Here is an 11528-nt window from a genome sequence, read left to right on the forward strand (position 1 = left end):
TTTATTTTTTCTTACAGTTCAATCTCAATTTTATTTTCATTTTATTAATAACAAAAGGATTAAGAATTCAGTGCCATAGGATTATCCATCTCCAATTGATGAGGCTGTTGCTTCACTCACCCTGCAGCACCAGTCTCATGTTTCTTGCACCTGATCTTTCTCAACACTGATATTCTCAGTAAACATTGTGTTGATTGTTTATGCCAAGGTGATCTAGTGCCATATATTTTGGTTGTCTACTTTTAAACCCTTGATGAGATCATTTCCATTCTGCAAGGTGTTTTATAGGTCAGGACTCATGTTTCATGAGTCAGGACTCATGTTTCATGAGTCAGGACTCATGTTTCATGAGTCGGGACTCACGTTTCATGAGTCAGGACTCATGTTTAATGAGTCAGGACTCATGTTTAATGAGTCAGGACTCATGTTTCATGAGTCGGGACTCATGTTTCATGAGTCGGGACTCATGTTTCATGAGTCGGGACTCATGTTTCATGAGTCAGGACTCATGTTTCATGAGTCAGGACTCACGTTTCATGAGTCGGGACTCACGTTTCATGAGTCAGGACTCACGTTTAATGAGTCAGGACTCATGTTTAATGAGTCAGGACTCATGTTTAATGAGTCAGGACTCATGTTTCATGAGTCGGGACTCATGTTTCATGAGTCGGGACTCATGTTTCATGAGTCGGGACTCATGTTTCATGAGTCGGGACTCATGTTTCATGAGTCGGGACTCATGTTTCATGAGTCGGGACTCATGTCCCGTGAGTCTGGAATTGTTGAAGATCTACCAGTAGACAGACAGTGTGGTATTATACAATGCAATAAAAACAACATTATACATATGTATGAGACAATCCCTGACGCAGGAAAGGGTCTCGAACCTGTGACCTGGCTATCCCCCAGACGCGGTCTTTACCCATCAGACCACGATGGGCTCTACAGGAACACACGCTGAACTCTACTTAAAATTTACAAAGAAAGAAATTCTGAGGCACAAATCATTTACCTAAATTCATATGTTTACGTTTTACTCGCACTCTGGCTTAATTAGCGAAGTTATCCATCAGACTCATCGTTCCTCATCTGTCTGCATAGACTGATGATCTACCTCTGTGTTGATCATTGCAATATACACGTTGAGCACTTTTATAGAACTATTGTTTGATTTGTTTATACTTTTTTGTTTAATTGTTTTAATTGTTTAATCGTTTTGATTTGTTTACTGTGTTTATACTTTTTTTCTGAAGACTCTAATGATGATGTCTTCAGACTGTGTGTCCTTAGTTTCTATTTCTATGCCTTCCATTCTCTCCCTCAATCTACATAACGAAAGGGAATTACGACACAGAGTCTGGGGGGTCATATAATTCCCGCCACCCTTGTCTTCCTCGTTTTCCTCGGGTTCGAGCCCCAGGAGGGGGGGCCTGGGGGTCAAATTAACAAAGCCGTTACGCAAGCACTTACGAACCTGTACATTTTTTCCCAATCTCTGGCGGCTTTATTTACAATTATTAAACAGTTAATAAGCTTCGAAGCAGCAGGATGCTGTTTATAACAATAACAACAGTTGCTTGTGAAGTTTACATGCTTGTAAACTGTTTAATAATTGTAACCAAAGCCGTCAAAGATTAAGGAAAGATGTACACGTTCGTAAATACTTGCGTAACTGCTTTGTGAATCCGGATCCGAATCCGGGGCCTGGCTACGGGTGGCGGCGCCAGAGAGTGAGCACATGGAGGGGGCGCTGAGGGCCTTCCTGCCGGAGGTACTGCAGGAGGTCCACACCGTCAGTTGACGACCCGAGCAGCTGGTAGCCCCGGCGGACCAGGACGCCGCGCAGCTCCTGAAGAAGCCGGATAGCCAGTTAAGAGCCCGATTAGACAGTTAAGAACCCGGATAGACAGTTAATAAGTCGGATAGAGAGTTAAGAAGCCGGGTAGACAGTTATAAAGCCGGATAGACAGTTAATAAGCCGATTAGACAGTTACGAAGCCGGATAGCCAGTTAAGAACCCGATTAGACAGTTAAGAACCCGGATAGACAGTTAATAAGCCGGATAGAGAGTTAAGAAGCCGGGTAGACAGTTAAGAAGCCGGATAGACAGTTAATAAGTCGGATAGACAGTCAGGAACCCAGATAGACAGTTAATAAGCCGGATAGAGAGTTAAGAAACCAGATTGACAGTTAAGAATCCGATTGGACAGTTAAGAACCTGTGGCCAGATTCACGAAGCAGTTACGCAAGCACTTACGAACCTGTACATCTTTTCTCAATCTTTGGCGGCTTTGTTTACAATTATTAAACAGTGAGTTCCTAAGCACCAGGAGGCTGTTTATAACAATAACAACAGGTGATTGACAAGTTTCCATGCTTGTAACCAGTTTAATAAATGTAACCAAAGCCGTCAAAGATTGAGAAAAGCTGTACACGTTCGTAAGTACTTGCGTAACTGCTTCGTGAATCTGGGCCCTGGATAGACAGTTAAGAACCCGGATAGCCAGTTAAGAACCCGATTGGACAGTTACGAACCCGGATAGACAGTTAAGAAGCCGGATTGACAGTTAAGAAGCCGGATAGACAGTTAAGAGGCCGGATAGCCAAGTAAGAAGCCGGATAGACAGTTAAGAGGCCGGATAGCCAAGTAAGAAGCCGGATAGACAGTTAAGAGGCCGGATAGCCAAGTAAGAAGCCGGATAGACAGTTAAGAACCTGGATAGCCAGTTAAGAAGTTAGATAGACATTTAAGGAGCCGGGTAGACAGTTAATAACCCGGATGGACAGTTAAGAAGCCGGATAACCAGTAAAGAAGCCGGATAGCCAATTACGAAGCCGGATAGCTTCCATGGCCATCATATGTCAATCAGTTAAGAAGCCGGATAGACAGTTAAGAAGACGAATAGCCATTAAGAAGCCGGATAGACAGTTACGAACCCGGATAGACAGTTACGAAGCCGGATAGACAGTTAAGAAGCCGGATAGCCAGTTAAGAACCCGATTGGACAGTTAAGAACCCATATAGACAGTTAATAACCCGGATAGACAGTTAAGAAGCTGGATAGCCAGTTAAGAACCCGATTGGACAGTTAAGAACCCATATAGACAGTTAATAACCCGGATCGCCAGTTACCCGCCAAACACACACCGAAACTACGACGTTGGTACAACGTTCGAACAAGTTTTAATACCGCCTAACCAGTTATAACAACCAATATAGCAAGTTGTAACAACGTTCTAATACGTCATAAACACGTTAAGCCAAGATGTAACAACTTTATTACAAGTTGTAACAAGCGGAAAATAGAGACAGTTTCGGTTTGTGTTTCCAGGGTAAGAAGCCGGATCGCCAGTTAAGAAATACTATAATATAGAGCCAGACAGTTTGGTTTGCATTTCATTCCAAATACCGAAATAAGCATAAAATTACATAGTAATTAACTGATTAGCGATCTTATATAACAACAAATTTAATTCTACACCGATATACCGAAATCAATATACATTTTTAACGAATATGAACATAGGAATATAGCAAAAATTATGAGAAGGATTAAGACGGAGGAAGATAGTATGAGGCTACAAGATGACCTAGACAAACTGAATGAATGGTCCAACAAATGGCTACTAAAGTTCAACCCGAGTAACTGTAAGGTAATGAAACTAGGCGGTGGAAACAGGAGGCCAGACACAGAATACCGAATGGGAGATGAAGTCCTTCATGAAACGGACAGAGAGAAAGATCTAGGAGTTGATATCACACCAAACCTGTCTCCTGAAGCTCACATAAAAAGAATAACGTCTGCGGCATATGCGAGGCTGGCTAACATCAGAACGGCGTTCAGGAACCTGTGTAAGGAATCATTCAGAATCTTGTATACCACATATGTAAGACCAATCCTGGAGTATGCGGCCCCAGCATGGAGCCCGTACCTTGTCAAGCACAAGACGAAGCTGGAAAAATTTCAGAGGTATGCCACTAGACTAGTCCCAGAACTAAGAGGCATGAGTTATGAGGAAAGGCTGCGGGAAATGCACCTTACGACACTGGAAGACAGAAGAGTAAGGGGAGACATTATCACTACCTACAAAATTCTCAGAGGAATTGACAGGTTAGATAAGGATAAACAGTTTAACACGGGTGATACGCGAACAAGGGGATACAGGTGGAAACTGAGTACCCAAATGAGCCACAGGGACGTTAGAAAGAACTTTTTCAGTGTCAGAGTAGTTTTTTTTTGCAGGGATATTCTTTAACAGATGGAGTGCATTAGGCAGTGATGTGGTGGAGGCTGGCTCCTTACATAGTTTCAAATGTAGATATTATAGAGCCCAGTAGGCTCAGGAATCTGTACACCATTTGATTGACTGTTGAGAGGCGGGACCAAAGAGCCAGAGCTCAACCCCCGCAAGTACAAATAGGTGAGTACACACAAACACACACACACCTGGAAAGGATAAAAAGGTTTCAGCTGTTGAAACAAGAACAAATAAGTAAAAAAAAGGTCTCACCTGTGCAAAAAAAGATCTTACCTGCAGTAATTTTCTGATGATCTCATACTTGTGAAGAGAATTGAGTTCTGCCAAATCAAATTTCGCGTCCAACCTTAGTCGTTGGTGTAAGTTGAGAGCCTCCAGGTCTTGTAAGAAGGTGTAGTGACCATCGACGGTGACAGTTTGGTAGTTTTCCACTTCCTTCCCATTGGTTGTCCTGGCCGGCCACCTTCCAACTGATCTTTCGGTGGGGTTTGCCCTTTTAAGGTGCGTCTTGGTGACGTTCTTGATCACTGTCGCATCAGTCATTGTGGCATTAGTCTTGCTGGGGATCACTTCATTCCCGGACCACGCCTGGCGTGGGTATCGCTTGCCCAACCTCTTGGTGTTACTTGCGAGAGCATTCCGGTTACGTTCGTTGAAGCTGTGCACATTGCAGGGGTATATGGTACCTCCCGGGCCATTTTTTCGACGCAATCTGGCGCCCCGACGGTGCTTTGAGTCTCTTAGGGCATCTTCACGTCGGGATCGGGCGCCCCAGCGGCGCCTGGAGTCTCCCTGGGCATCTTTACGCCGGGATCGGGCGTCCCGGCGGTGCCTGGAGCCTCCCTGAGCATGTTTACGTCGGTATCGTGCGCCCGAACGGTGCCTTGAGCCTCCCTGGGTATGTTTACGTCGGGATCGGGCACCCCAGCGGTGCCTGGAGCCTCCTTGGGCATGCTTACGTCGGAATCGGGCGCCCGAACGGTGTCTGGAGCCTCCCTGGGCATGTTTACGTCGGGATCGGGCGCCTCGGTGGTGTCTGGAGCCTCCCTGGGTATATTTACGTTGGGTAAAGGCGTCCCAGTGGAGTCTACTCTGAGAGGTGTCCACCACCGAACAATGAGCTGTGAAAGATGTCAACAGATCAACTAACTCCTCGAAGGCGTCGATCTCAATGTAAACTCTTATCTTGCGTATAATTGTATTTGAATGAAGCTCTTTCCGACGTTTCGTGTGTTGATTGTACGTCAGTACACTACCGTCAGTAACAAACTGACTGTCGTATTTAACATCATATGTGTCAGCGGGAGCATACTCTGTACCGCTGAAACCAAACGCATCAGCATACTCTGTACCGCTGACACCATATGTATCAGCATACTCTGTACCGCTGACACCATATGTATCATCATCACCATACTCTACACCGCTGACACCACCCATGTCCAGGTACAAGTTAACAGGACCACGAACGCCAAGTCCATACTTCTTAGGACGACTGACGCTCTTCGGTACAACCCTGACAGCTGTCTCGCCCCGACGTCCATCCTTCCCGAAGGAGCGGAGAGGCCTGTGGTCCTGGATGGTGAGGGCGTCGGGTGTGGCCTGGGGCGCCTCCATCTCCAGCAGGACACCCACGGCCACCAACAATAGCAACACCGTCAGTAGCTGGGTCCCTCGCAACTTGCATACACTCATCTGGCTGGCAACGTTTCCCGATGTTGATGTTGGTGAAGACTGCAGACGTCTTGGTCGAAATATATATATATTGTATTTGTCTCTGTTCGTCTTCATTCTGGAAATATTTATACATAATTACAAAACACATTTGAACCTTATGACAGATGAAATCATTTGCTGACACGAGGCACTGTTAAGCATGCCTCTCAAATAAACTGCGAACCAATACACGTGGATAATAACACTTCATTAAACTCAGGGCCATAGAAGCCTCAAACTACAGAGCAACAGAACGGTAGCCTACAGCTCTAACCACTGTGCCACTCAACACCCATTGTGACACCTAGACACCTACCCTTCTGCCCGGTCAGAGGTCAGCCACCTGCAGAGTTGAGTTGTTTTGGTTGTGCAAACATCTTCATGGGAACAATCCTTTCCTCCCTCACGCTTCCATAATTAATCTCCCCCTCCTTGGGAGGTGTACGATAATTGTCAAACAATTAGAATGGAAAAATTCCTGAGTGTATCGCACGTGGGGGGCAGACCACCCATACAATCATACTTAATCGACTGAGCTACGACATGGTAAAAGAGTTGAAACCGAAGTTCTACTGAACTTACTGGATACTTACTGGATTTAAACTTAAGAGCACCAGGGTATAAACCCCCATAGTTATACAATATTTCAGTTCATATTACATTGAATATTTTAGCAAGTGTTACAAAAGACTAAAGTTACACCATAATAAGAGAGGATCTGAAAGATATGTAACAAGTATCCAATTGAGGCTTTAAGTCTAAAGTGGTTAGCAATTGAAATGTCACAAATGCATACACAGACACTCACAAATACACAGACACACACAAATACACAGACAAGCACAAATACACAGACACGCACAAATACACACACACACAAATACACAGACACGCACAAATACACAGGCACACACAAATACACAGACAAGCACAAATACACAGACACGCACAAATACACAGACACACACAAATACACAGACACACACAAATACACAGACAAGCACAAATACACAGACACACACAAATACACAGACACACATACACAGGAGTCATTGCTGTAAACAACCGATGCTCGAAAGGCGGGATCCAAGAGTCAATGCTCGATCCTGCAGACACAACTAGGTGAGTACAACTAGGTGAGTACACACAAATACACAGACACACACAAATACACAGACACACAAATACACAGACACACACAAATACACAGACACACACAAATACACAGACAAGCACAAATACACAGACACACACAAATACACAGACACACACAAATACACAGACAAGCACAAATACACAGACACACACAAATACACAGACACGCACAAATACACAGACACACAAATACACAAACAAGCACAAATACACAGACACACACAAATACACAGACACGCACAAATACACAGACACACACAAATACACAGACACACAAATACACAGACACACACAAATACACAGAAACACACACAAATACACAGACACGCACAAATACACAGACACGCACAAATACACACACACACAAATACACAGACACGCACAAATACACAGACACACACAAATACACAGACACACACAAATACACAGACACGCACAAATACACAGACACACACAAATACACAGACACACAAATACACAGACACACACAAATACACAGAAACACACACAAATACACAGACACACGCACACAAATACACAGACAAAGTTTCAAAGCGTTATATGACAAAGAGTTCTAGGAAGACGGGACACCACGAGCGTAGCTCTCATCCTGTAACTACACTTAGGTAATTACAAACACACACACACACGGAGACTGGAGACGCAAATGAGTCAGAGAGACGAGGAAGAACATTCCAGTGTTAGGGCCGTCAATAAGCACAATAGGTCAGACGTAGAAATCGTTCAAGGTAATTCGATCCAAAGTTTTAAATGTAAATATGATAAAAGCGTGAGGAAAGAATCATTGCATTTATCTACGTACGTTCGGAAGGCGGGGCTAGGAGCCTATAGCTCGACTCTACAAGCACATCTAGGTGAGTACACACAAGCAAACAATGTATTAACCACTTGAGCTGGTTAGTAGAGCGACGGTCTCGCTTCATGCAGGTCGGCGTTCAATCCCCGACCGTCCAAGTGGTTGGGCACCATTCCTTCCCCCCGTCCCATCCCAAATCCGATCCTGAACCCCTTCCAAGTGCTATATAGTCGTCATTGCTTAATTGGCGCTTTCTGGTGATAGTTCCCCTTCCCCTTCCGCGGCCCGGTCTCTAACCAAGCCTTCTGGTTGATAGTCTGGTCAACCAGGCTGTTGGACGCGTCGGTTCGCAGCCTGACGCACATAAATACTTTCAACAGATTTCACACTTCCGCTGAATCAACAAGTCATTGATGAGCAATACATAAAACAGTGACATTTACCGACAAAACAGTACCACTTGCCAACAAAACACCTGGCACTTACTGGTAAAACAGAACCAGTTACTGATAAAACAGCGCCACTTAATATAAAACAGGACAATTTATTGGTAAACAGCGCCACTTAGTTACAAAACAGGACAATTTATTGGTAAACAGCGCCACTAAGTTATAAAACAGGACAATTTATTGGTAAACAGCGCCACTAAGTTATAAAACAGGATAATTTATTGGTAAACAGCGCCACTAAGTTATAAAACAGGACAATTTATTGGTAAACAGCGCCAATTACTTATAAATCAGCGCTACGACCGAATAAAATAGTGTCACTTACTGATAAAACAGCGACACTTACCACAAAAACCAGTGCCACTAACCCATAAAACAGTGCCACTTACCGACAAAAGGTGAGAACAGGTGATAGGGAGAGAGAGAGAGTCCCATTGAGAGCTGTGAGAGCGACTGGTCGGTGAGACGAAAGAGAGGGAGAGAGAGCACTGGCTATGCACAGGGGAGAGGGGGAAAGGGGGGTCCCGGGATAGTGGAGGGGGATAGGAGGGTGAAAGGACGGGTGGAGGGGGGGGGGTTGAGGGTTAGCGGTTGCAGATTAGCTGGCGACATTGTTGCTAACTTCAGCGCTTGTCTGTGTCTCGTCAGGTAAATGGGTCTGTGTTGACGGGAAGGGAGGGTAGGGCCAGGGGGGATGGGCCAGCGGGGAGGGGGGATGTGATACACTAGGAGGGTGAGGGGATGGTTCAGTGGGGGAAGGGAAAGTTGGATGGGAAAATGGGAGGGGAAGGATAGGAGAGAAGGAGGGGAAGATGCAGGGGGAAGGAGGGATCTAAGAGGTTGGAAGGAATAGTGGGGGTGGGGGAAAATGGTTAGGGGTTGAGGAGGGGAAGGGAGGGAGAGAGGGATTTAGGGAGGGGGAGGGAGGGAGTTAGGGAGGGAGTTAGGGAGGGGGAGGATTACAAATTGGGGTACGGGGGAAAAGTGTCATGAAGCTGGCAGAGGAAAGTGTCATAAAGCTGGCAGAGGAAAGTGTCATGAAGCTGGCAGAAGTAAGTGTCATGAAGCTGGCAGAGGAAAGTGTCATAAAGCTGGCAGAGGAAAGTGTCACGAAGCTGGCAGAGGAAAGTGACACGAAGCTGGCAGAGGAAAGTGTCATGAAGCTGGCAGAGGAAAGTGTCATGAAGCTGGCAGAGGAAAGTGTCACGAAGCTGGCAGAGGAAAGTGACACGAAGCTGGCAGAGGAAAGTGTCATGAAGCTGACAGAAGTAAGTGTCATGAAGCTGGCAGAGGAAAGTGTCATGAAGCTGGCAGAAGTAAGTGTCATGAAGCTGGCAGAGGAAAGTGTCACGAAGCTGGCAGAGGAAAGTGACACGAAGCTACTGCCATGAATCTAGTAAAAAACAAGATTCGTGATGATACCTTAAGTTATATAATGACAAATCAGTAAGTAATACAGTGTGAGCAGATCAGAGTAAGAGTCTCAGTATGTGACATTTAACAGTATGTTAACTGTTATGGAAACGTTTGTGGCTGTGTGCTGTCCGTGGGTGTTGAAGTTCAGTCTTTTGTCAACGTACAAGCCTAGGAATATTCCCTTAGTTTTTCTATCACTCTTTATATTGTTAATTTGAAGAGCTGCCGGACGGCATACCGAGACTTATTGGAATGGTGGCTCCAAATTGCTCAATTGGGTTTGAGAAAGCTGCCAGATACGTCTATATCCCAAGCGTATTCTGGTCACTATAACATCACATTGCCGAGTTCTTGCTCTATTAGTTCCATATGTGAATGTCTCCTCACGATATCTATCATAATATTTAATGCTACAACTTTCAGGTCTTTGTTAATTTGTTAAGTCGGTGAGATTTTCATTAGATATTTGTTTAAGTATTCTCTTTGTCACTGCTAATGAAACAGCCATATTAATTTCTGCTACTGGTTTTCTACAGGCTGACTTTGCAAGCATATCAACAGTGTCATGCCTTGAGATGTCAACATGGGATGGTATTCATAAGAATTTAATTTCAAATCTGTTTTCTTTAGCAGCTAAAATATTCATTCGAATGTTGAGCAGCGGCAAGGTACCGCCCATAGCTTAGCATAGAGCCTGTACGAGACATGTTCACGCTCTTACACCTTCTTTTCTACTCTGATTATTAGTTAGGGTATCATTGATGACCAAACCACACATCAAAAAGTGAAGAAACGATAACGTTTTGTTCCGTCCTGGGCCATTTTCAAGCCGTGCAGGGCATCATTATTATGTTAGAAGAACCTAGGTAGGATAAGAATAAATGCAAATTTGGGGTTACAGGATGGATAATTTTGCTACCAAAGACAGGCGACGTCGGAAGGTTCTTGAAGCACAATACATGACGTTACCATGGAAACGGCCCTAAACACTGAAGCAACAGCCAATCAGCAGGAGGCCCGTGCAAGACGTCACACAAGGGGCAGCTGCGATTGGCCCAAAGGAGTTCAGTCACTGACAGGTAGCCATTGAGTGATTATCTGTCTCCCTAAGCTTCACAACTGTTGATGTTGCTCACCTAATTGATGTTGTTTCAGAATAGCCAACTTATCTGAAGAACGAAGGTGGTGACCAGTGGCGTGTGTGGGAGCCCAGGAACTGTGGTCCAGTGGCCCTCTAAACAAGCACTGCAAACTGTGAGATGTCTTTTTTTTTTCAACAACAATGGAAATACTAGGCCAACTAAGTCGTCTATTTCTTCCAGGGGACAGACACTTGAGTGTTGAGTGTACCAAGGAAGGACACATTTCATGTGAGATCAATGGCTGTAGCCGTGGACATGTTCAAGTAAAATTGACTTCATCCGAGCTATGAACGTCGAGTTTAAAAGTGTCCATGGATGCACCTGTTCAGTGATATCAAGAACGACATGGCATGCAACATCAGGTAACAGACAGACACATTTAGAAGATACATAGAACAACGACAAGGACCTAGGAAGTCACAGTGACTGATTTATTAGTGCCATATCAATGTTGCAACTCTTTACTAACATACAAGGTGTTCAAGGTGTTGAATGATATCGAAACAATTGCTGCTTACAAAAAAATCAAATTTTTTTCTCACCCAAAGTCATCTAGTGATGGAAAGGAAGAGG

The 11528-nt window shown here is 44.6% G+C and overlaps 2 protein-coding genes across 2 annotated transcripts; one reads left to right on the top strand and one right to left on the bottom strand.

Moving 5' to 3' along the window:
• On the bottom strand, positions 1–8910 carry LOC123759586 (uncharacterized). Its single transcript, XM_045744695.2, has 3 exons — positions 8787–8910; positions 4534–6052; positions 1–1849 (listed from the first exon to the last, which is right to left on the bottom strand). The coding sequence occupies exons 2-3, from the start codon at positions 6049–6051 to the stop codon at positions 1709–1711; spliced, it is 1659 nt and encodes a 552-aa protein (XP_045600651.2). The 5' UTR covers position 6052; positions 8787–8910; the 3' UTR covers positions 1–1708.
• Positions 8911–9386: 476 nt separating this feature from the next.
• On the top strand, positions 9387–9788 carry LOC138359697 (uncharacterized protein CG45076-like). The gene has a single exon (XM_069319182.1). The coding sequence runs from the start codon at positions 9387–9389 to the stop codon at positions 9786–9788; it is 402 nt and encodes a 133-aa protein (XP_069175283.1).
• Positions 9789–11528: the final 1740 nt, after the last annotated feature.

This window comes from Procambarus clarkii, chromosome 8 (assembly GCF_040958095.1).
Source record: "Procambarus clarkii isolate CNS0578487 chromosome 8, FALCON_Pclarkii_2.0, whole genome shotgun sequence".
NCBI lineage: Eukaryota > Metazoa > Arthropoda > Malacostraca > Decapoda > Cambaridae > Procambarus > Procambarus clarkii.

Bases quoted from the DNA above. Each gene is read 5' to 3' on its own strand.
- LOC123759586 (XM_045744695.2), bottom strand. From the start codon at position 6,051: ATGAAGACGAACAGAGACAAATACAATATATATATATTTCGACCAAGA. The intron at 1,850-4,533 runs GTAAGATCTTTT...CGGCTTCTTCAG, and splicing joins TCATCAGAAAATTACTGCAG to GAGCTGCGCGGCGTCCTGGT.
- LOC138359697 (XM_069319182.1), top strand. From the start codon at position 9,387: ATGAAGCTGGCAGAGGAAAGTGTCATAAAGCTGGCAGAGGAAAGTGTC.